A 26,069-nucleotide genomic window follows, 5' to 3' on the forward strand; every position below is an offset into this window, starting at 1 on the left:
ACATGACACCTCATAGGTTTGTCAAAACCCAGATCTGCCACAGCCTCTTTCGACTGGCATTTGGAAAAATCAGAACGCAAGAGTTTCAGCCACTGAGTTAGAGATGAAAGTAAAACAGAAGAGAGATATTTGGTCAATGTTTTATCTCTCTGTCAAAAGTCTTTCCTTTTATCTTATTTCCTTTTCCAGAAAGGAAATAAGGAAAGTCCTAAGACGGTATCTTTTAATCATGTCCAGTCATAAAAATGTAAAACCTACAAGTTAGTCTAACTGCCAACGGACAAAGATAAAGCAGATGGTGGCGACAGACAACGCTCTGCTGTGTCACTGGTTTGTTACAACTATCAGACAACAGGTTGACACCACAATCTGCAACCAGACATGTTTTTCTAGTTGACTCACCACAGATAACATAACATTTAAAGGCCACCGCTACCTACATACGACACAGATTGCACAGTCACCATTACCAAAGAAAACCCATGAGATCTACAAAAGCCACGCATCTTCAAAACGGATCCTCAAAGCAGAAATCTGTATGCTCGTTATAATTTTCATCAAATCTATGGATATAAGTCAAAGGGATGGAACAATCCCAATGTTGTTGAAAACTCTTGCAAAGCAACACCTGGTAAGAGCATTCACAGGAAACAAAGCTTTCAACGTTTAACCATTTGAAAAACAGTGTTCAATATATATAACAAAGAGAAGGCAGAACTGCAAACCTTTGGACATTTCTTAGGTAGAAAGTACTAATAAAAAAGGCAGGCAAGAAGGCCATGGTGGCTATAGAAGAGCTGCAAAGTGTCGACATAAGAGGTTGAATAAAAATATGCAGCAAAGTGTTTTGATGTTTTGGAAAGAACAAAGGGAAAAGTTAATTTTCAACTTCAAAATATTTTACTTTGTGTTGGTCCGTTTAATGAAATCCTTCCACTCCCAAAAAACATAAAATAAAGTTTGTTTAAACAAAAAAACCCATGGAAATGTCTAAGTGATATAAATACTTTTGGCATCATGGTCATGTCGAGACTCCTAGCTTTGGAAACTGATGACGGAGGTAACTTCTCCTTCACAGTATGCAGCAGCATCCTCAGAGCAGTCATTTATTTTAACACACCAATAAAAACATAAAAAGCAGAAAGTTTAGCATCGTCTTTGTAAATGTCCGTAACGGTTTTGCTTTATTACACTGATAAACCTGAGGAATTGTTACTTTTTTAACTTTAATAACATAACATACATAAATTAAGAGAAATCTAAATAGTTAATATTTATGCTTTTATAAGCCATAAAATTAGGTTAGAAGATCAAAATGAAGCTAAAGATGAGCTTTGACCCTGAAAATTGTTTCTATAGTAAATGATCACAAGAAAACCACCAGCTTTACAGTAAAGACAGATATAAATTTTTTATAATCTAAGGTTATCGTTCAATTATGTTCAACATTAACAAAACAAACGCAAATGCCAAAATATAAGAATGTTATATGAGTTTGTGAACCACCAGAGAACCAGGACTGGTTCACATTACTGTGCAGCTGCAGAGCTAACCACGACTTTCCAAAACACACCTGTGAAGGGTGAAAGAAAACTGCTCAGGTTATAATCTTTGCACACTGCATCTGTAAACTCTGCACTCTGTTTTAGAGTGGCCGCTTTACCTTAGCAGAGAAAATCAGCGAGCGGTTTGTCAGATCGGAGCGTTTTAACTGTGGAGTGCAGGAAACTCTAAAAAAGTCCCCTCTTTACAGGAAGACCAATTTATATTTGCTTGAGTGACTCTGAGGTCAGATTTCACTTACTTTCAACTTATTAACGACATCATTCCTAAAGCTAAGCCTGAGTGTGAGACTCTTACTGAGGTCTAAGACGTCATCTGTCTTGATTAGGTCTTCGGGTCTGGTCAGAGGAAGCTGAGTTTCTGGTTCTCCCTGAAGCTGAAGTGACAATGACCGCAACATGAAGAACACTCGAATAGCCTGAAAGAGAAACAAAGAGGGGCCAGGCAAAACCCAAGATGAATATATTGAAGGAGCAATCGCAGCTGGTGTTCGAAAAACAAAATTCCAGAAAGGACATTAACACACTGACATTATAAACAAACTGAAAACAAGAGGCTTTTTATGAGAAAAATCTAAGATTTGCTTTCCTGGGAATGTAACAATCAGTGCCCTGAGCTCCTGTATGCGGACGCATCTGTGTTGACGAACCTTGCGGGTCTTCTCCACGTCTCCACAAGGCAGCCTCTTTACGAAGTCGATACCCGTCAGAGGGGTGCCGGTGGGCGGCAGCAGTATGGAGGCATCCATCATTAGGTACTCCACATTCAGAGGTTTACTCTGCGACAAATACACCACGATGAGTGACAAGAAACACCTCCAAACTAAAGTTTAACTTCCAGATGATGCTTTTTCGAATGTATTATTAGCGGAACGACGAAGGTTAACCTACTGTCATGCTTCTGTATTCATCTTCAAACATGTCCAGAAAGATTTCTTCACCCTGTGACAAAAAACCAAACATGAAAGCTGCTTCAGGAACTATGTGAAAACACAAGTCATAAGACATTTATAAATTATCATCAAGCCATCAATATACTAAAATGCTAAGCTTGCAGCCATATTTATGAAGCATCAGATCTAAGTACGTCCACTGAAGATAAGTGTTTTTGTACTTATGACTATACATCTTGAACTGACAGCTATGCAGTACTTTGTGTTTAAACTACATAATGTGTTCGTCTCGTACATTTTTTAAATTTGAAAAGAATGCCTTTTTTAAATAACATTTTTATCAAATGTAATGTATAAAAAACACCAATTAGGCTATCGAGAGATGAAAGCAAATGTTTATTGACGGTTTCCCATGAAAAATCAGTTTTGAAGGACCTGAAAGAAAACACTGAGACACCGTACTTCTTCCATACGATCTGGAATGATCTGCAGTTGTTAAAATGAGATTCTGCCCATAATTTATTTTCAATTTTGTCCTTATTTTTACCAGTTGGCCACAAATTGAGATGGAATGAACAACTTCAACACAATTAGCCATTTCCACCTTTTTTATGCAACCCAAAACTTTGGAGGCTGGACTGCATTATGGTTTTGCACAGACAAGAAAACATTTGGTGACATAAAGTTTAACGAACAAACCTGGTCGATTTTCTGTAGCAACATAAGATTAAATGGAAAATGAATGCAGTCTAAACGCATGTCATGGAAGTAAACACCTCATACAGACCACCTGCTGCTGGTCCTTATCCGCTCTGAAATTAGTCAATAGCACAACAAAGTGAGATTTTTGGATCGTAAGGGTAACTACAAGTTCAGACCTAGAGAATGTCAAACCAAAACCAAAAAAAGTCTCTTCCTCTAACAGAACATGACGCTAATCTATAAGTTTCATCACTTCAATTAAGCATGGCAGCTGGAAAACAACTTTCAAATGACGCATCTAAACTTGAACATTATGGACAGAAGACAAATTGTTTCAACAAGCACCTCCGGGCAGCCAAGGCCAAGGAACACCAAGTTACTTGTTTATATGTAAACTGAGAAGTACGTGTTCATCTAATCACCATGTTACATCAACAGCAGTATATTCCACCTCCTATTCAGAACCTGGCAAGGATTAAGTAGGTACAGACAATGTCAAAGTGTTTTCCAAATTAAATTTACACCTTTCAAATATTACACAGAAACAAGGAAGAACCTCATGCAGATTGTTTTCAACCAACTGCTGAGCATTAGACACATTCATTCCCCTTCTTGAAAGAATAAGGTAAAAACAATAACATTCACAATTTCAATATATTGAAAACTGAACTGAAAACTGAAATGTAGAAAAGTGTAAAAGAAAAAAACTGATCACATGACCACCAAGAACACAGCTGAAAGTTTGTTGAAGAATGATGACATTATGATTAGACTGCATAAATGTGATATGGGTGCATCACGCAATGTCCATCTAAGACAAAACAACTGGTAGCACAAGTCTCCGGGTCCAAACTGACATCATACAGTGAAGGGCAGGAGAAAAGTTGTCTAGCTCAGAAGCTTGGATAGCAAGCAAACCAGAACCCTACTCAGGAATTTAAAAGTATACGGTGGCTATCTAACAACAAACATAATCCATTACATCACTATAATTATATACATTCCCACAACAGCTTCAAGTTTGGCCCTAAAAAGTCCCTAAACTAAAGCTACACATATGGTGGATGAAATGGAAGTTAAAATACAGATAGAATCAGACTGCAGCCATACAGTCCCTCATTCATTTGGTTAAAATACAATGGGTAAATAAGCTGCAGCTAAAACTTCACATAAGGAGCATGGTGGGACAGCAATCACTGATTTAGTGGAATTTGTGATTCCACTAAATAGATGAAAGAATAGAATAGATGCACTACCACTACCTAAAAAGATGCATCTCCTGAGAAAAAGTTATTTTTCCCCCCCTAATAAACTTCAAGCTCTCAAACAACAACAACTGCAGCAGCCTCAGGCCTCTAGTTGTTTACAGTCTGTAGTAGCTGTAACAACAACTCTCTTCTGTCCTCTTTTCATAGGCTTGGCTTGTTTCCTTCTCCTCGCTCTCTGAATTGGAACATTTTCACAGAACTTGTCACGTTTCCTGCATGAATAATCTTCGTAGGAAAAGTGCTCCATTTATTCTTTCAGCCGACACCCCTCCCCATTTCACATATTACTATCAGAATGGCTTTTTTGTCTAGAAGATGATCTGTTCTGTGATTGGTATGAAGTCTCCAGGTGGTAAAGTGACATTCTCCCCTTTTATGTTCATTCTTTTCTGCTTTAATAGCCATGCATTTTTTTTAAAATCGGCTTTGAAAAACTATAAAAAGGGCAAAAGTTATTTATTTACATCTTATTCTTGCAAGATTTAAAAATATTTCTGGCACTGAAGATTGGCAAGATATGATATACACTCTTTAAATCAGTAACTTAATTGTGAATAGACAAATCAAAGTCAGTCAAAGTCAGACCATCTGCAGATCTGCAGACAGTGATAGTGTCATAATCGAAGCATTTATGACTGGAATATTGCACAAAGATGAGCAATGTTGATAGCACGCAACAATGAAAGCCATTGTTCTCCAAAAGTATCCCAGATTACATCAGATAAGGTTCTCTAGCTTTAGTAACATTTAACAGAAATTGGTGCAAAGACCTAATTATTAAAAACTCAGGCTTACTGCAATTAGTATGTTTTTTTAAGAGACACAAACCAAAAGAAAACTTTCATTTTAAAAAGAAAAGCAACTCATCTGAGTGATTGCAGAACAATATCCAGACTGAATCAAATAAAAAGTGAAAGTAAAGATGAAACTTTACATTTAACTGTAAAGAACAAACAAAATACCAACACTAACTTTGATCTGCAGGCAAAGACAAAGCTTTTTTCTCAGGATCGAGTTACTTTCAATTATAACCAACCGACTAATCATATGGAAACTGGGAGGTTTTCACTTAGTTTCTGTTATGAGGCTGTTCTCGGATTAATCTGGACGCAACACAAGAAATTTTGTTGTTCCTTTTTCTTCCAAGATCAATTTCTCTGAAATACTGGTGGCCAAATACTAAATGCTTCTTGTTTCGGCGACCTGAAGTCACGTTGTGCAACACAAAAATCAAGAATGAAAAAATGGAAAATAATCCTTTTGGAATCCAAAGCATATAAAGATGATACAAGTCTTTAATCGAATGCACTAGTATAATAAAACATTGTGTGTATTCCCACGGTTCAAAAGTGTGCTGTTGAGATTTGTAGTTTGTGTAATTACCTTGTAAAAAGTCCGCAGTAAATGCAGACTCTCTTCTCTGGCACCCTGCAAACACAAACACGATGCTCTGTTTTTACTCTGTTTTTTTTTTTTTTTTTTTTGGAACACCACTCGATGTTCACAGAGCAATGTTCCCTTGCATATTAGGGTTTCCCTGTGTAACATGACACAGTCTTAGGGGAATTAACACATGCGATAGAAACCTTGATGCGCTGTCCATAGAACTGGCCAGTGATGCTTCAGTGGGAATATTGTACGTTTCCGATGCAGTTCCTGAGAAACGCTGGCTTACGAGCAACAATCTGGTTAATCAACTATGGTGAGTCACTGCAGCTTATTTATAGGAACAACAGTTACCTACAAAGGGAAGTTTACACAAGGGAAACAAATAGAAACCAGATACAATCTACTTAAAGCTTGTTAGATTCCAATTATAAATGAGGTTAAAATATTAACTGGTCAATCTAATGATATCTATATATACGACTTAATGACTGACAAATGATCATTAACAATCAGAGAATCTATACATTGCCGGTAATGGCCTCTACCTTCGATAAAACAACATCTGGGAGTTGTTGCCCGTAAGAAGTCCAGACTGACTGTACAGTTGAAAATACCTGCTTTGCTATTATGATTTATATACGATCTGTTTTCTGGTACTTTATATTAACTAATACAAAAATACAAGCAGCTGTTAGAGTTGCTACACTCCGAGAGGAGACCTAATCAATTATTGCTTCAAATATCGGCACCACGGGGTGGAATTTCTTTGAAATATTTTTAAATCTTTATTTGTTGTTTGGCATATCCTGGAATTCAGCAACATAAATTAGATGAGACAGGAACAGAAACCACAGATTGTAAACAAAATGAATTATGAATTATTGACTCTTGGACAGAGGAGGGAAGTCTCTTCACATTCTAAGGAGAGCCTCATAATGAATCATAACAAGAAGTGAGCACTTCACAAGAAACCCGGATTCTAGTGAAGCAGCATGACAAGGAAAGCTCTGGCTCCTGTTATCTGGAATTCGTTGTGTCAGGAGAGATAAAGAAACATGACACTTTGTTTTTTAGACAAACGCATCACTCAGAAGCTATTATGTGCATGCAGAGTATGTGTGTTACCTCGAGGCAGGCTAGATGGACATCTTTGATTATACAGTGGCTTCCCGACAAAACCGACTGCTTCAACAGAAGGCAGCTCAGCTCAAGTGTTGCGAGGCGAACTTTCCCATCTGGGAAAAAAAAAAAAGAAAAAAAAAATATATATGGGAATGGAGTTCATCACATTAAGTGCCCAATTAAGAAATTAACATGAATGGTGAACTCATCTCTAATTCACAACGAACAGACTGTATGCGCTCGTTCATGTCGTGTCCTAATGGTTTCTAGGCAACAGATTGCCAATACTTGTATTTTCAAAGTGAATCTTCTTGAAACGTATTGATTCGTGGTAACTCCACGCCCTATTGTTTGGTCTGGTAATCAGCATTCAAAGCTGAATATTTTGTTACCTGGCAACGCCGCCTGGTTCATTATTCTGATCAGTCTTTCCACAAGCACCACGCTGTAAGAACCTCGCTCCTGGTCGGGAACCGGCAACTGCAGACGCTCCAGAAGATCACGGTTCACACCTTTAACAAAATTTTAAATTTTAAAGTCACTGCACTCAAGCAGGATAAGCTGATTTATCACAAATACATTTTATTAAATTATTGCCTTTCTGGTTCTTAAGGGATGTCAACAAGTTCATCAGTAAGATGCCATTTTAAATGTGAAGTAATTTTTAACAATAATTTGGTGATTCAGATTTATTAGTTTACAATTAGTTTTTACTGATAGCTATGTAATTATAACTTTAATAGGAAGAATATTACAATTTAAAACAAATATTTTTTTAATGATAAAGTACATTACTCATTTGCCAGGTACTTGGGATTAGAGAAAAAAAAAAGTAGAAATATTATTTCATGTAGTCATGTCGAGCTCTAGACCAGACTTCAATAATCAGGGGATGACTCATGGCGCCATGAAGAAGAATGCAGGCCATCAGGAACTGAGCTGACAAATACACCAAAGGTATTAAACTGTAACTCATTACAACATTATATAGTTGTTAAAAAGTAATGGGGCATGAAATTGGTAAAGGAAGCTGTCAAACGTCATTTATGTGAGAAAAAAAAACAAAACATTTCCAAGTTTGCATCCACCACAGTCGGGGACACAATTTGTTCATGAGATTCATTTCGTCGAAACATCAAACAATCCGCATCTGAGGACTATTCATAGGATATTTGGAGAGGACTGGACCATGTGACGTTAACACCGACTGCTGCAAATTAACAAACCTTTGCTGTGTGAGATGGCATAAAGCAGACAGAGCACAAACAGAGCGTGGTAGTCATCGTTGGTGCACTCCAGGGCGCTGTACACCATGTCCAGGAACGGCCTGCGAGGGCGAGAAGGTGACAAGATGTCAGCCCACCGACATTCTTCTGCTGCTGTGGGAAGGAGTGTGTGAATCTGCACCTGCTTCTTTCTGTGTGTGTTCGAGTGGCAGCGGCGGTTTTCTCTTCATCAGTGATGTTCTGTTCAGTCAGTTCTGATGCTCTGCACTTTTCCATCACCACCATCTCAATTTCTGTGTGCAGACAAACAAACACACACACACACACGCACACACACACACACACACACACACACACACACACACACACACACACACACACACACACACTCTTTGTAGTTTAAGGTGCACTCCCGACAAACTTCTGTCCATCAGTATAGATCATAAAAATAAAAATTTTTAACTGAACCTTCTTCAACATTTCAGTGTATTTTATTGGAATTTTGTGATACGCCAACACAAAGCACTGTACATCTATCAAGTGGTAGGAAAAATGCAGGTTTACCTAACAGTTTGAAAATAAAAACCTGAAAAATAGGGTACATTTGCATTTACCCCTTTTCCTAATTAAACCCAGTTTAAAGTAATGCTACAAGAGTTCCCCAAATAAGTAAATCACTTCTGCTTTAATAATAAATCCAGCTATACTGTGAAAACCTCAGATTTCTTTGAGAATATCTGTGAACAAACAGCATCATGAACACCAAGGAACACAGCAAACGGGTCAGGGAGAAAGCTGAGGACATGTTTATTGCAGCGAAGGTTAAGAAAAAAAACTCCATAACTGCACATCTTTGGACATTTCTGAGTAACGTAAGGACATTGCTCAGAGAAGCACTGAAGATAAAATCTGGGGAAGCTGCAGGTATCCACAGCTCTGGTGGAAGAAGCTATTCACAGAACAACTAACTTGTGATTCCACAAATAAGGGCTTATGCAAGAGCAGCAAAAAGAAAGACATTATTGAAAAAAAATTCAAAAGAACTATTTTCAGGGGGCAAGTTGGGGACGTAGCAAATGTGGAAAAGTGTGATCCGATAAGATCAACATGGAACTTTCCATCCAGAAGAGGGCACCGCTGGGCATCCTTAAGCAAAACTAGTTCATACAGAAATAAAGATGCCGGGGCCATCCCAGAACGGGAAAGAAAAATTGTCCAAACGGAGTCTGGTGTGGGATGGAAAAGGCACTTAGTATGCTTCTGTTTTGAAATGTAAAAACTCAACAAGCTCATTAAGGTGAAAATGGGGTGAAGATAACACACACAATTTTTAACATGATAGAGAAAGATGCCAGTTGGTGGACAGGGGGCGGGGGGGAATTATGCAATTTATCAGTTCCATAATTAAAAAACAAAACAACTAAATTGTGTAATAATGTAAGTTGTAACCTAGAAGCACCCAGCACTCGATACATTTTCTGTTGTGAAAATGCGAAACTATATCTTAACAGTAGCCTGACCTCTATGGAAGAACGTTGACACTAAACTGATGCATGTCCCTTTGCACCTGCCCATTTGTCAAGAAAGCCATCAGATGAAATGGTGCAACACTGTTTTCAATAGAGATCAATAACTGGCTCAAACCTATATTTTCTACTAAGTTTTATGGTCTGACATGTTTATTTAATAGCTTTAAGTAGATAAATATTTCTCATGCATATTCTAAGAATAAATATTTTAAAGTTTATCACTTGGGATTATGTAGCTTTTCCTGAGCTTTTACCTAATAATATGAGACCAACTTGTTGGCTTCCCCTGCCTGTCCTCATTCTTTCCATCCTCACAGCTGGATGATATGAACTTTGTGTTAAGTAGGTTTAAAAAAATACAGCAGTCAATCCACGTAAAAAACTCCAAACACATTTTAAATAATGGCTGAATGCTACATTTGATCAGACTTGACACATCACAACAGCGCTGTAGCGTTATACTGCGTGAAGACATTTAAACTCAGGTTTATCACTGCCAAGTTCTATAACTTTTTCCTAATTCACCATCACGTTACATGATTACAGTCAAAACATATTGCAAACAAATTTATTAATTTTTCTTGCTACAATCTATTATAAATGCAGCATACACTTGCAAAACAGTAACGGTATTTTGCTAGCAATTTAGACTAACCTGAATATTTACAAACCTCCTCTGCATACAAAACTTACCTGCTGTCTTTCAAACACTTTGAAAAGCTTTTTTAATCCCTACATCTTTATCCTTCTCCCTCTTTTGTTTTTTTTTGTGCCCCTGAGTTTTGTTTTCTGCCTCTCCATCTTTAGTCCCCAGTCATCAGATATGATTTGAAATCGCACCCTTGCACATCCTTGGGCATATTTAATTTTTCTATTCAGTAATCTCAGAGGTTCCTGTTTTGCATTATTGTATAAATGTGTCTAAGTTAATGTAAGATAACCATAATTTTGTATTTAATACAGCTGACAAAAAAATGGTCTTTTGGTCAGCCCTCGAAAAAAGCAAAAAATGATCAGGTTTTTAAGAAAACTGCCATTAGTGGAGCAAGAAGATCAGTCAACTTTAACTCATTAACTGATGACCTGCATCAGTTAATGCAAGACCATATGCAAGTCTAGAACATGTTCCAGTTTAATGAGGTCAAATGAAATATAGCCAAACAGCAAATAAATGTTGCACATGTAGGAAGATGGGTAAAAATATACTTTGCATTTGAAAATAGGATAAACATCTTAGACGGTCCATGTGCCATTTAAGTTTCTAATTTTACTGCATGGTTTACCAACCTGCAAAGTAGTGTAGGCGTCGTTTTTTTCCTACCCATTTAGTACACATCTTATTTTGAAACTACTTCTTGCTAATCTGCCCACCACATTACATTTGCAAAAAATCCACAGTCAAATATTTTTTTCCTCTGTCTAAAGAGACTCTCTTGTGAAAAGGGACTATTCCATCACAACATAAAAAAAAGAATTAATTTCAGATGATTGAAATGGCCACACACACACGCACACGCACGCACACACACACACACACACACACACACACACAGTAAGAGAAGCAGTGGGAGACAGGCAGAGGTGAGGAGCACAGGATGGATGGTGTATCGTCGCAGGAATGGACAGTTTTGATTTAATGGACGTTGTGTTTAATGGGGTTATTTATGGATAAATTAAAAAAATATATATATCCCAAACAGTAGAAAGAGCAAAGCCTGCACCATAATCCTCAATTTTCTCTTTTCATGTTTCTTAATTTGTTTTTTATCCAATGAGGTCACAGATGAAGAAGAGGTTAAACGGTTTTAAAAAAAACAAGGTTTGGAAATGTTTTCATCACCCAAAGGAAAACCAAAGCAGAGAGCAATTAAGCAATTAGCTCTTCTCTTTTCTGTTTGGAGGACTCATGGGGAACAGGAAGTCTGATTGATGGGAGAAAATACACACAAACACAGTCCTGTACTTCTGTGTCCAATGAGACACAAACTCACCTTCCGCCATCTCCCCACTCGCTCTGCCTCCCTTAGAGCTCCCACTTCCTCCTCCTCCTCCTAATCCCTCTGTACCTTTTCCCTTCTCCCTCTCTCCTCCTCTGCCTCCGTCGTCATCCCAGCCCTCCTCCACCTCTCCTGCACAACTGCTGCCGCCTCCCCCCGCTCTGTCGTCATCCTCCTCCCCCAGGTTTTTGTAATTCGGTCTTTTCTGGGTTCTTTTGCGGCCCCGGTGGCGAGACATTTCCAGGGACCGCTCCAGAGTCTCTGGGGGTTTGACGAAGCGGCGCACGCCTCCTGCAGCGGCATGCTGGAGGGAAACAGCAGCAGAGGGACAAAGGGGGAAAAGATGACAAAACAGGAAATTCATAAAATACCTCCAAGTTTTTTTTTTGTTTTTTTTTTTTAATTTAAACAAACTGACCAAACAGTGCTACTAATACAAGTTTTTTTTTCTGCTCTTGGCTTCCTCCCTATATGTTCAGAACACATTATTCCAACAAATCTAACATCTGCAAAATCGTTACACAACCATTTCTAATGCTTTGGGATGGCTGGGACCACCTTTATCCAGAGAAAACATGGAGCATCCTTGAAAATCCCCTTTAAACAAAAAGAACAGAAAGGCTCCCATCACATCTCGAGGATCCTCAAAAGGTCTGGAGAAATATCCTGGACAGAAAAGAGTTTGTGCAAACAGCTTTCTGACAGTACGGCCAAACAAAGACTAAAAGAGGTGTAGCAAAAGCAACCAAGGAGGATTAGCAGCAACATTGTGGTCATCCACAAGGCGCTCAGATGATACGAGATACAACATTTAATTTACTTTGGGACAAATAAAGCATTTTTGAATTGAATTAGATTTTTAAAAAGTTGGGCATATTTTTTTGCGAAAACGGACAAAAAAATGTATATTTTTGTTTTGTTCCACCAAAACAAAAATGTTCAATGAATTCCAGCATTTAGTAAAAATAAATGCATTTAAGATCATAAAAAACACTACAAACAGCCAAACAAGATGGTGGTGTTTGAAGCATGATGGAGCCACGACGTCTCGCCTCAACCAGAAAAATCCTAAAAGTTACTGCGACCTATTTTTAAACAAAGTCATTTGAAAACTGCAAATTGGGGAATATTTTCAGTTAATCAGCCCTTCTTAATCTAAAAAAAATCAGACTTAAAACAGTGGGAACATTTCAGTGATTTAGGGACTCCAACTTTTGAAAACTTTGATAATGATTGCTATTCCCATACCTTCCTAGAAGCAAGAATAAACAGAGGATTATGTTACTGGGAAGTTATTTGATAGAAAACTATGAATCCAGTTTGCTACAATACAATTTTCCAGGAAAGAGATGAATGTCTGTGCTGGATACAGAATAAAGATATTAATCATAATTCTCTGAATGAAACACACCAAGGCCTTTTGTACTTGGAAGAGTATAACCCTTTGGCTTCTATAGAGCAACTTTATTAAATGTGCATGCAAAAAGAAAAAAAAAACAAAAAAAAAACAGATGCTCATGAATAATCATGTAACGGGAAAAAGTATCACAATCAAAACCTCTCTGCACACACAAACACACAGTTACCATAAATGCTTATTGCATTATCAGTGCTCATCAAGGTCACTTAAAAAAATATCTATAAACCATTTCCTCCAAGATGCAGATAGGCACAACATGAGAGAAAATGACCCACAGACACAAACTACACCTATGAAACCAATGCATTAAATCATCAGCTTGTCGGCCGCTGCCGTGAAGAAAAAGTGCAGCAAAGAAAACGCTGTTCTTCAGACATTCGGTTGCAAGGCATAAAGTCTCAAACCACATGTTATGAACCGAACAGGAAACAGCTGGTAAATAAAAAAGAAGCAGCACAGTGATGTTAATCCAGTGACTTACAGGAAAGACTGAAAAACCTGTGAAAACGTTAGCTCTGCTGAAAAATCTAATAACAGCTGATAAAACGATATAAATGACTCAGAACATCACAGCAATTAAAAGAAATATGTATTATAAACACAAATCTGAATAAACAGTCATTGTGAGGACAAGAGATCCAGCTGGATGTACAGAGGTAGAAAAAAAATGACTGATAACATGCATGGTGACACAGGAATGAATCGAGTTTGAACTTTTGGTTTTGAAGCAGCTGGAACCCAGTAAGATACACAAACACGCAATGAAAGAGTCCTGAGCACAAAGGCGAACTTTGGCTTGAATCGTACTAAACGCAGCTTGCTCAGACTTCCAAGCAGTCAGATGTCAGCACTTTTCACTTTTGATTTTTCTGACATTCCTTTTCCGTGTCGAGCATTTCGACTTGCTGGACCGAGGCAGGATTCTGGTTAAATTGAGGTCAATCAGACGTCTGACCGTAAAGCAGAGAGGCGAGCTGACACGGAACCACAACACCCCAGATACAGTGAGAGCTGCAATCTGTGGGAGCAAGGTCAACAATTTTACAATGCAGTCAGGCTAATCTGTGAGAAGCGCAAACATCATCAACTGCTGAAAAGCCAACGTCAGCTGGAAACTTGTTCAACTCAGAATTCCCACAACCTGCAGAATTAAATGCATGCATATGTATGTACATGTACAGGACATGCATTTCCCCCTAAGAGATGACCAAAAAAACTTTATAGTACCGGTAATAAATCAATATATGATTCTGAAGGCTGCAGGTTCTGAAAAGTCTGGTTTTGTTTTGCGTTTTCAACAGTAAAGCAAATAGAAAGTTTCTCTGAAAATACAAACAATGGAAAAACATACTCCAAAATGTATTGATTTCACAAATACAACAACAAAAAAATCCTTATCATAAAAAGAATAGTGGGACATAAAGATACACAGAGATAAGAGGTAAATAACCAAAATTTTCTGATTTTCAGTTTTATCCCTCAAACATATTTCTCCAATCAATGATTCCTGAATAAATAAGTGCTTTCAGGTCACACCAACAACAACATTCTTCAGTGAGAAAATGATTAGCAATGGAAGACTTGGGTGCCATCAGTAAGGCATTGACAGGTGATGTCAAAAGAAGCAGAAAAGCTGCAAGATGCTTTACAAAAATTTATTCTAGTTCCCAGCCTGATACAACTTAGAAAGTTGGAGATCTCCAAGCAGCCTAAGGGGAGCTAGGCACATAAAAATTAAAAACACAAAAGACACCAATGTTTGAAGTTAGCAATGCTAACTCTTAACTTAGGATTCTAACAAGGGTTTGTCAACTCAATGGAGTTGGCAAACACAAAGAGAAATCAGAATTGGCCAAAAGTAAAAACCAAAACAAAAAGCAACAACAACAACAAAAAAAACAAGATTGAACTATTATTTTTACTTATTCAGACATGACTAAGGATACTGTTAAAAAAATAAGGTTAAAAAACCTCATTGAAATCTACTAAAATTCTATCTAAGTGGTTTAGTTTCTTTAAAAAGCACTGAAACCAGGCAGCCTCATTTTCTAGTGCAAACAAACCATGAAACATGAACATGAGCAGATAGCAACACACCGACTAAGGACACAAACTGCTTTGAAGACTCAAATAAACCTCTGACAGTTTCACAGCAGCCAATGGAGAGTATAGATTAAACCATGGTTGGTTTAGCTGTGGTTTAATTGATTGGGAAGTAATAATAAAAAAAAAAAAATCCCAATTAATTTTTTTTCTTGATCTACTGGGTTCTCGTGAGAAAGCAAAACTTGTAATAATTTTCTACAACTACTGCTTTATTACAACTTGATAAGAAAAAATGTATAAATATCCTTTAATATTTATGTGCTTATCAATATTAAAATGCATTTAACTGCATTTGTTTTACATAATTTACAAGGAAAAGCCTAAAACATACATCTCCTATAAACACGTTAAGCAGGATTGTATTGTAGCTGCAGCCAAACACACACTGAGCATGCTGTCTGACAAAAACCACAAGCTAGTATCTGTGTGTGTGCTGCACCTGCTAGCTGACAATGTTCTGGTAAACCGCTCACAGTCTCAGCCACTGCTGAGAAATTAATGGAGGTCAGGGAGCATGCCCTGCGCAGAGAGACACACGTAAAAACACCCCAAACCAAACAGACGCTTAAAAAGAGAGCACACTGTGCAGGTAGAACATCAGCGGCTACATATTGGCGTGAACTAAAAAACAGTCGATCTCACGTTTGGGGGGGGAGAAAAAAACCCAAAAAAAAACTACATGCTGCTAAACGTATGCAAATACTGACATTATGTATCTAACTGGTGCACTTGCAAGAAAACACATCTACAAAAGCAATAGAGAGAGGAAAAACACACTGCTTCCAGGAAAGAGATCTGGGTTAGGTGAGCCAGCCCTGTCAGTGTTCCACCATGTGACCTAATTTCCTGCCACATCACAGACAAACAGGAAGTGCCATTTTACCACCTGCGAAGAAACGCGGCTCATTCCTGATCTGCCTCCTTTTCATCTACCAGAAATCAAACAACAGATATCTGATGAGGCGGAAATGATTAACATCCACATCTCACGCCGATTAAAAAGAATTAAAATAAAATAAAATGTACTTTCTATGCTGCTTTCTTCGAGCGTGCTTTGAAACCGCCTGCTTCTCCTTGCTAAACCGCCCTGAAATAGCACAGGTGTTCAAGCAAATGAAGGTAGAAAGGAAAGAAAATCTGATAGCAAGCTAAGTGGAAGTAGATTCAATTATTGCTACTAAAAATCAGCAACTAACATGAATGATTGGATAGAAAATGTGATTGGATGTGACGTAAACTTGAGCATTTTTTTTTTTTTTTTTGAACAAGTCCGAAACCATTTCCACAGTTCAGAAATGTGAACCCTTGTTTGGGGGATGGCTCTCTCCTATTGTGGTCTACCAGAACTGTGAAGGCATTATGCCTGATGTCACATTCACTGAAAAGGTAGGCAGCTTCTTACAACAGCGGCAGACTGAGCACACAGAAATACACACGGAGCACAGAGAATAACCACAAGGGTTCTGAGAAACGCTCACTACTGCTGCACACCCGCCCCCCCCGCTACAAACAGATGGTCAAAATTAGGAGGGGAGGGAGGAGCACAGGGGGAAGAGAAACTAAAAATCAAGAAGAGAGAGAGAGAAAAAAAGAGGGGCCTGGGTGGTTTAGAAAACGAGAGGTGAAGGGAATAAGACGGGGAACAGAGGGGGATCCTGAGGGTAAAAAGAAGAGAGGCGAAATGACTAACAGGCAGACAGGAGCTGTCACTTTATCACAAATCCCAAAAAGTCGGACAGAAAAAAAAATGGCAACAAGTAAAAAAAATAAAAAAGATAAAAATCATTAGCATTTTGTTGTGTTGATGTGGGTGACCAATGGGAGAAAACCCAATGACCCTGCGATCTCATAACCACCTACATGCTCTTCTGGAACCCTGTGTGTGTGTGTGTGTGTGTGGTTGTGTGCGTAGGCGTACATTTCTTGCTTGAGCCAATGGGTTTGCTTCACTTGCTAGTTTACGTTTGTCACTTTGTGCACTGCTTAGTGAGTCAGGTTCTGGTTTTTGGCTATTTTAAACTTTGGGAGCCTAGTTTGCATTTATGTTGTGTTTATATGACAGAATCTGCTACACACTGGGGACTTTTCGGCGTGTATGTGTTGTGTGTGTGTGTGTGGGTGTACGTATAGAATACCGTGTTTTTGTGTGTGCTGTGAACATCTGGCTGGCAACTGAAAACAGAGAGGTCTCCATTGAGAATAACATCTGCAAGGGCGTTGACCAGGGGCTGATAGTGGATGATTAGAAACACCTGGAAGAAAGAAAAAAAAAACCCACAACATTTATAAAACATTAGAAAAAAGGCTATGCAAGAGTATCTTCAGAAAATGTGTTGCAAAAGGCTATGCAAGTTTGTTGTGTTGATGTGTTGCATAGCCTTTTGCAACACATTTTCTGAATTCGAGGGAATTTTGATTTTTTTAAATGAACAGAAGAGGAAGTGTTTTTTATTTTGAAATAAAAAATATTTTATAAGAAAAACACCCCCACCACATGATGCTGTTACTACATTCGATCTCAAACCAACGTCCTCCAAGGCCGGTCGGTGTCCTTCGGCATTTGAACACACCTGAATTAATTAATTAGATCAAACGCTAGACTTTATTGAACTTCCTCGGTGGCTGAGGGTCTAATTAATGCCTTGGATTCAGCTATGACGGAGCAGGGATGAGCTAAAGGCTGCAGGGATTTTTGCAGCCATCAGTGACTAGATTTTGAGAGCCATTAGGGGATGTGTAATTTGAGCTTTTTGATAAATATTTACTTGTTTATTTTGCCTGAAAACAGTCCACAGAGATTCACTGCAGATCAGTCTGAGACAGCTTTGATTTGATTTTTATGTACATACATCCCTCTGTGCTCTGAACGTTGTACCACATGAGAATGAGATTTCTGACAATACTATCTTTACGTCCTGGACCGAAAGACAGAGTACAAGTTGAGTCTCAAATATCTGTTTTTGCAATTTAACTGTAACTCAAGTCCAGAGCTGAGACTGGCCGCCCGTTCTGTGATATCTATTGTAGCTTACTTGAGACAGCAGGTAGAGCGACACCTGGGGATTAATCTTCCGCTCTTCAGACTGGGAACACAAGAAGAATATCATTAGGTTACACAATAAGATTGAATATGAGAAAAATCCTGATAATGGTTTGGAAACATCTGCATGCTCAAATAAAACTCCCTCTGTAAACCTTTAAACATGACTACATCGGTGACTCAATTTTTTTTAAATGTCAAACTATAATTGTATATATGTAAAAAAAAAAAGCATTGCTGTGTCAGATATTCCTATCTTGACAGCACTACTCTAGATTCGATCACTTTCAAGTGTCTATGACTAAGTCACTTTACGCAAGATGTCTGTTTCATACTGCAGTATTATTTATGGTGAAGAAATTTAAATCATGTGTAGGTAGATTTTAATCTGTTAGTATAATCTCTAAAAACAAGTGGAACGGCTTTTTAACAAAGCATTTATACCAATTCTTCTAAACGTAAAGTTAATAAACACAATAAAATGCTTGAAACAGCCGCAAGTAAAACACAATCTGACCCTGTGGAGGTAAGAGTATCTGGGTTTCAAAGTGTCTGTGACGGTGAACATACCGTCTCTGGACTGACCAAAGAGTAGACATAGAGGGGCAGGAAGAGGCGATTGAGGAGGTGGTCGGTCAGCACGTCGTTGAGGAATTCACAGTTGATGATGAGGATGTCGTTCAGGTAGTGCAGGTGGTCCAGGTGCTCCGCTACCAGGTCACTTAACTTCCCTCTGTTCTTATGCCTGCAACACAACAGGAAGAAACAGACATCAGCTAAACTAAGAATTAACTCTTAATCTGATTTTTAAAAAATAAATACTAATTACAAAGCAAATCTAACTGTGCATGCGCCACATACATAATGCCAAAGCAAATGCTGTTTCTCCAATGAGGAGTAGGAATAAACCTTATAATCCTGAGACAACAATGCCCCCTAGAGGCTACAAAAGAGAGGGAGACGCTTACTCTTCATCTGTCTGCACACACTTGTCCAGTTCGATGACATGGCTGCCGATAAACCAGACCAAGTTACTGAAATATGGAACCGCTGTCTTATCTCGAATGTAGTGCAGCATGTGCTGGTTGTCCACTGGAGAGTGTGGGAGCAAAGAAGGACAGTTAGTACCAAAGATGCTCGAGGACTTCATTCATACACACAACACACATCTATAGAACAGTGTCTGAGCCCTGAATTGAAAATACCCACAATTGAAGCTGGATGCGATTATGAATGCAATACAAATATTAAAATTAATTAAAGCATTCCCATAAATTAACAGCAATGGAGCTAAGAAGAATTTTTTTTTTTGTATGACTGGGGTCAGCCATATTCACTACTGCTTTGTTAGGATACACTTTGTATTTTGTTCTATCGCAGTAAAACAGAATTCCCACAAAATAAGCAAGTGATGTAAAATATAAACTAGCATAAAATTACACAAAGTGTTTAAAAATTCAGGTTTACACCTCAAAAAATAAATAAATAAATAAAATAAAATAAAAGTACCACCAGGATCTTTTTTGGAGTATCTGTAGAATAAAGTAACGAGAGCACTGCCCCTCCCCCACCTATTGCTGTATCTGCTGGGTGAATGAAAGTTTTGACACATTTTCCTCACTAACAAGATATACAAAAATCAGCTGCATGGAAATATTTTCATTTGTGAAAAAATATGGCCAGGTTTTGAAAAGGAGTGCCACCCATAAATACAGATGCCGAGTCACGAGTGGCATGCATGTTAGGCTACCTGAGCAGATAGCTTAACTAATTAGCAAGCCAATATCTACTTCTTATACTCTACAATGAGCAGAACGATAAAAAAAATTTGCAAAACGATGAGTTTTGCAAATTTTTCTTGAATTTGGCAAATATTTGTTCTATAATTTTGCTCAAGTCTATGAATCAAAATAATAGAGAACTAACAAAAAACTTGCTATTTCAGCATAATATTTTATTTGCTTTGAATTAAATCAATAATAACCTATAATTAAAAAAAAAAATCTTTGTAACACTGGTACTACAATTTGTGGTATTTACACTTCATAATAAATCTCACACCAGCCCATTCCTACAGCTAACTAAATCCCACTTTGACAGTGAACCCTCCCACAAACCTAACATTAGCCATAACCGGGCTAAATTTAAATTTATCTGTACGTGTTAGCCATCGTCATTATTTTTAAGAGTTTATTGGATGACACCATGTTCATGAAGACAACACTGTGCATCCCAGGTACAAAACCTCGTATGCCTCGACAGTTTATGGAACGAGAAAACGTCACTTTCCCCTTGGCCGACTGGAGTAACTCTGAAAAATTAAACATTAACGTTTTATAAAGTTCTCTGAACCATCTGAAATCCAAATGGGAAAATATTTTTTAAAGCTCCAACATCCACCACCCTTAAGATAAGCGACCCTCTAGAATATTTCAGGTTTTTGAGAAAATTAGGCCAAGAAGAACAATTAAAGTGGCATGCAGGGTTTTCTGCATGTATGCAGGTGAGTGAAACATGAATAATGATTTCTAGGCAAATCTACCCACTTATTAGAAACAAATACACCATTAAGAAGAAGCAGGACTTGGTAAGAGCACCTAGAGCCGATTTAGCTGTAAAAAAAAGAAAAAGGATATTCCATGTACAGATTTCCACTAAGAACAAGTTTCATTTTTAATGTAGAACTGCTCTGTGTTTGCAGCAGAGTAGGATTAACCGTGCTAAATAAGCTCAGGTAGGTGCTGGTACCCAGTTCTAAAAAAAGACTGAATGAATGGAACCAACTTACATGACACTGCAGTTAGGCAGATGGGACGCGTAGAAGAAAGAGGAGGAGGGGAAGAGACAAGGAGAGGAAGAGCAGGAGTGATTGGAGAGGGGGGGAAACAGACACAGGGTTAATGTGAGTATAGGGGCGGCTGTGGACGGGTGGAGGCAGGGAAGTGATCCCACAGTCATTCTGACAAACTGCAAACAACGCCATACTTGGAAAAGGAGTATTGATTTTTAATAACAGCTGTTAAACCTTCTTTTGTTTTTTTTACTGACATTTCACCAATAAAACCTCAGTCTGATCAGCTAGAGTGCCACCATGTTCCACCTCTCATTACAACAAACTTCAATGTATTTTATTGGGTGTTTATGCGAGACAAATGTAAAGTGGAGCTTCACTGTGGAGTAAATGAAATAGTCTGGACTCTGACTTACCTGACTATTCAAAAACACAAATGATTTGATTTAAATAGCTTCCCTGTAATTCTGGCTGTATGTTACCAATTGCTGTCCTGCAGGACAGTAAACTCAAAGTCTCCAGAACATGTCCCCCCCCCCCAGCCTCTAAACAGAGTTTCTTCAGGCTTGTCCTGCATCTACTTTGACCAACTTTCCCGGCCTTGCTGAAGAAAAGTATTCCCTCAGTATGAAGCTGCCACTGCTGTGTTTAAACATTGCAGACCAAATGCTCAGACTAATGCAATGTATTTTCTGCCACTCTACAGCTTTTTCATAGGTGGCTTGTGTCAAACTGTTTGTTATAATTGGCCTTCTTCTTGTCACAGCTCCCTAAAAGGCAAAAGGAGTAAACAATTGTCTTCCTGTGAAAGTCTTCTCCTACATGAGTTCTACAGATTTAATTGCACACAGATTGGCTTTGCTTAAGAATTGGGCAACTTCTGATGGTAATTGGGGGCAGAACACTTTATTTAGGAGTTTCATAGTGAAGTTGGGGACTACAATCACATGCCACACTTTTCAGATTTTGAAAAGCATGCATCGTTCCATTCGACGCATGTGTTCGTCCATCACATAAACTTCTAATAAATTGCATTTTGTGCTGTTGTAACGAGGTTGGTGACAAACTTGTTTTTCCAGGTGGTCAGTTGTTGCAGTGCGTGGACAAGGAATCAACAGGAAGCGTCAATTATTTACAGTTAACTACAGCACAAAGACATAATTGTCTTCATTCTTATTTTGTCCATTTACAGAGAAGGGTGAGGCCAAGAATTTTATGGCTTCTCTTTGACTTGCTAGACTTGGTGTCACCAACTCTTGGCATGATGACATGTCAACCAAAAATACTGCAGCGGAGTTGTTGCAAAATATTGATTCTTCCACTTGAGAGATTCCTTGTCATATCATAGCTTTTAACCAGACAAGCAATAAATTCAACAGACTACAAAGTTACATGAAATATGACTTCCGATAATCTGAAGGAAGAGAGCGAGCTGCCCGGACTAAGTGTTGAAAGTTTCAGAATCAAAATGTCATGGATGATGCGAGAAGAAAAAGTGGCAGGGTACAAAGTGTCACATCCAACAAACGTATCCCATGACAGTAATTCAAACAAACTTCATCTGGAGTAAACAGGAAGCTGAGCATGACAGGAAAAGGTTTTGGCCTTCAGAATGATAAACAGCAGGCCAGTCCCCTGAGGAGCTCAGAGAAACACAAAGTTGAAGGATGTCACATTGCAGGAAGTTCCTGGAAAGCTCTTGAGCAAAGCTGATGCTGAGCTGCACGGTGTCCATTTAAATAACCTGCAGTGCAATGTCCAGCATTTCATCAGATTCACAGAAGCAGAGAAGTTGTTGTTTTTTCTTTCTCAGAACTAACAAGTAGGTCATGGAAGCAATGGTTTTGATTGCCAAATGATTAGAAAATTACAATTTAACAAAAAAATAAATAAAATAAGCCAACTTTTCTAGTAAAAAAAAAAACCCAGCAGAGCGCACACACGTTAATGCCACCTGCTACTCATGCTCATGCACAGGAAGAAACGGCAGAAAGGAGGAGGCAGCACAGAGGAAAGGCTGTCGGCTGTCCCAGAATCCTCTGCGTTTGAGGACATGTCTGACTGTGTGTTGGCATGCATGAAGCCCGGCACTCACCTTTGTAGACGTTGAGTGTGATGGTGCGAACTGCGATGCGAACCATGCTTTCTGGGTGGTTGAAAAACTTAATGGCTTCGGTGTACAGGGCAAAGTCATTAGTGTGCTGTGTGTGGGAGACAGAGAGGAGGCGCCGGTGAGCAAAGCTTCACACACCTGCGCTCAGGCTGTACATGACAGCAGAGAGATTAAGAAGGCAGCTGGGCAAAAATGCTGACCTCTCTTGTATTTGATTGACTATTAAGAGAAGAAGTTTAGCTCTGTGACTGATGTAACTAGGAACGTATTCTAGAAAGGTTGTTAGAAATTCAGACAATACTTTCAACAGAAAGGCAAGTGGATAAATTAAAGTGAAACTGATCTAAAGTTGTCTGGTGTTTAAGGCGTTAGATGAACTCAAACACTATTTCATGACTTAAATTAAGGACACACACATAATCTTACTTCCTCTATAATGTTTTTATACTCTATAAGCATAGTATTGACTCTTAATGCCATCTCTCTGTGTCCGTGCCTGCTCCTCCACTCTCCTGCTCCTCACTTCCTGAGGCCTCTGTGCAACTAGAGCAGAAACTTCAGCAGTCACTCAGAGGCTTCAGCAAATGAGGCAAACTGATCCTGAAACCAAACCAGCAGCTTGTAATCTAGCTGCAAAAACCTAACTCATTTATCTGACTCAAGCTGAAAAGAGATGTCCAATGGCGCCACCTGGAGGTGGAGAAAAAGAAAACTCAAAACACGTATAAAACCTTAACTTTCTGTAATCATATTTTATGCATTTTTAAAGAACTCATTTTACTGTGGTTGTGAATGATACAAAGTAAACCAAAAAGCAACATAAAAAGTACAAAGAAATGTAGAAAAAGAAATAATACAAAGTAGCTTTCACTAACGTGACAAAAGCTTCAAAATGGTTTTGGTTTCAGGAGCACGGCTACCATCGACAGTACACCAACAACTTCCCCCAGTGTACACAAATAGAAAGGTACTGTGGAAAAGGTGACATCACCACTAACAGTTCAGGTGTTGAGATTATGTTTTCGAGTTAACATCCATTACTGCACATATAGGCAAATTAGAAGCAAATTTACTAAATATGTTCTGGAGAAAGATTTGTCTTAAAGGAAAGAAAATGGGCTTGTTGTTGAGTTCTTGTTACATTTGAAAAATGTGTCTTTACAATAAATTTATTGCAGTTTAGAGATGGTAAAATAAGCATTCATCAAAGCTACTAGTATAAAACTACTGCAATAACTAACAGAGTTCTGTTATTTTCTCCCTCATTAAAATCCTCTTCAAACTCCCTTTCTTCTTGACTCTAATGCAAACGGCATGTCAGAAACGGCTGCCTCTCAGCAAAACGTTTCACTATTCTGTCCATCTTCGTATCCTCGCATGCACCCACCCCAGAGAGGCCTCACCTCGTTGTAGAAGAAGTGCACAGTGTGGTTGTTCAGCTTGAGCGACAGAGTCTTGAGGAAGGAAATATAGTAAGCCATTATCTCTTCATCTGAAAAGTCGAACTTGTGGACGATGATGGAGTTGACGTGGTTGTTCGACAACAGATAGTCTGTGCACGGAAGAGAACTTAAAATCAATTAAATAAATACATTAAGAGCTAACAGTTGCACAACCAGGAGTTTCTCTTTACAAGCCTAAAAACCACCGAACCTACCCGCAAAGATCAACAGGCCTACAGCTCATACTCTGTTGCTTAGCAAGAGACCTGCAGTAGCGACGCAAGTGTCATGTATCTAGTGTTGGTACTTACACAGTGAAGTCTCATGGCTGATGTTTTCAAACAGTATGTTGAGGGTCTGAAGCAGCTGGACACAGACGTAGCGACCAGACTTCTGACGCAGGATGTTCAAGAAGAAGACAAACATGTTCTTCTCCAAGAAAAAGCTGCTCACATAGATGAGAGAAGAGAAGCAAAGTAACTCGTGTTTCTGACTACAAGTTGTCAGTCAAAAGAATAAGACGGCCGTAGCATTCTGGCAGCTCCACTAAAGTGGACCCGTTCGGGCATAAAGACCATTGTTACATTTGGAGGGAAAAAAAAAGGCTTCGCTTTGGCAAACAAAGTAACATATTTCCCTCCTTACTGTGGTGTTTAGCAAACAGAATAACCAAAATTATTTCTAAGTAACTTAAAGACGTCTTTGTTGTGTGTGTAAACTTCTGCTTTCAACTACATAACCTTGCGACAACCTAAGTCGCTCTTTAGGCTGTCCTTGTCTGAAAGCCTGTTCTTGTTAACACAAGTTTTCGGTGCAGCAACATCAGCTGCCATGAAATCACTGACGTAATTCACAAGTCGGGTTTTTAAAAAGGTTGAGGTTAGACTTTTTTTCCTTGAACTCTATCATAATGGCTCTGTTTGGATTAGAAAGGCTCAAATTTACACATTTTTCCCCCCCCCCAACGTCTGAAGTTAAGAAGCGCCACAAAAGACCTTCAAAACAATGCTATTCAGCAAAATGATTCATCACTGAATATTCAACAGAGATAAAAAAAAAAACTAATAAGGGCTTCATTGTCTGGGACTTACTCAAACACAGAGCTGTCATTCTGATCTCCCCATATGAGGATCTCTGTGATGGAGCGGATGGTCTCGACGAGCAGGTTTCGGTTGTGATCCGTTACGGTCGTGTTTTTGGTGAGAATATGGTACATGTATCTGACAGAGAGATGTGAACAAATCACAGAAGCAAAGAATAAATACGCTTTTAAGTCCTGTCGGTGATATTTCAGCAGAAACGCACCAAAGTAAACAGAGTTTGGCGCTACACTAAAGCAACACTGTCCCTCCCTCACCTGTTGCTGTGCATAACCAGCCGGTTAGAGTTTGCAGTCACTTAAAAACAACAACAACAACAAATTTGACCAGTACTGGTCAACAAAAATACATACAGTAATGGATATGGGT

The 26,069-nt window shown here is 38.6% G+C and overlaps 1 protein-coding gene across 6 annotated transcripts in view; it reads right to left on the bottom strand.

Annotated features, from left to right (window-relative positions):
- The window catches only part of clec16a (C-type lectin domain containing 16A), a 37,394-nt gene that overhangs the window by 10,139 nt on the left and 1,186 nt on the right, over positions 1-26,069 (bottom strand). For 4 of the 6 annotated variants that reach the window (XM_088008230.1, XM_088008228.1, XM_088008231.1 and 1 more), the window contains exons 2-18: positions 25,692-25,820; positions 24,912-25,045; positions 24,562-24,710; positions 23,141-23,246; positions 19,223-19,346; positions 18,825-18,999; positions 18,247-18,297; positions 17,350-17,466; positions 11,683-11,992; positions 8,344-8,455; positions 8,163-8,263; positions 7,329-7,448; positions 6,940-7,049; positions 5,809-5,853; positions 2,454-2,504; positions 2,213-2,341; positions 1,861-1,981 (exon numbers count right to left, since the gene is read on the bottom strand). In XM_088008230.1, the coding sequence (XP_087864356.1) occupies positions 1,861-1,981; positions 2,213-2,341; positions 2,454-2,504; positions 5,809-5,853; positions 6,940-7,049; positions 7,329-7,448; positions 8,163-8,263; positions 8,344-8,455; positions 11,683-11,992; positions 17,350-17,466; positions 18,247-18,297; positions 18,825-18,999; positions 19,223-19,346; positions 23,141-23,246; positions 24,562-24,710; positions 24,912-25,045; positions 25,692-25,820 (2,084 nt within the window). The remainder of the gene's footprint in view (positions 1-1,860; positions 1,982-2,212; positions 2,342-2,453; positions 2,505-5,808; positions 5,854-6,939; positions 7,050-7,328; positions 7,449-8,162; positions 8,264-8,343; positions 8,456-11,682; positions 11,993-17,349; positions 17,467-18,246; positions 18,298-18,824; positions 19,000-19,222; positions 19,347-23,140; positions 23,247-24,561; positions 24,711-24,911; positions 25,046-25,691; positions 25,821-26,069) is intronic. The other 2 variants (XM_088008232.1, XM_088008233.1) reach the window with 2 other exon arrangements.

Source organism: Poecilia mexicana, unplaced genomic scaffold, assembly GCF_051168715.1.
Source record: "Poecilia mexicana isolate PSO_F unplaced genomic scaffold, ASM5116871v1 scaffold_8, whole genome shotgun sequence".
Lineage (NCBI taxonomy): Eukaryota > Metazoa > Chordata > Actinopteri > Cyprinodontiformes > Poeciliidae > Poecilia > Poecilia mexicana.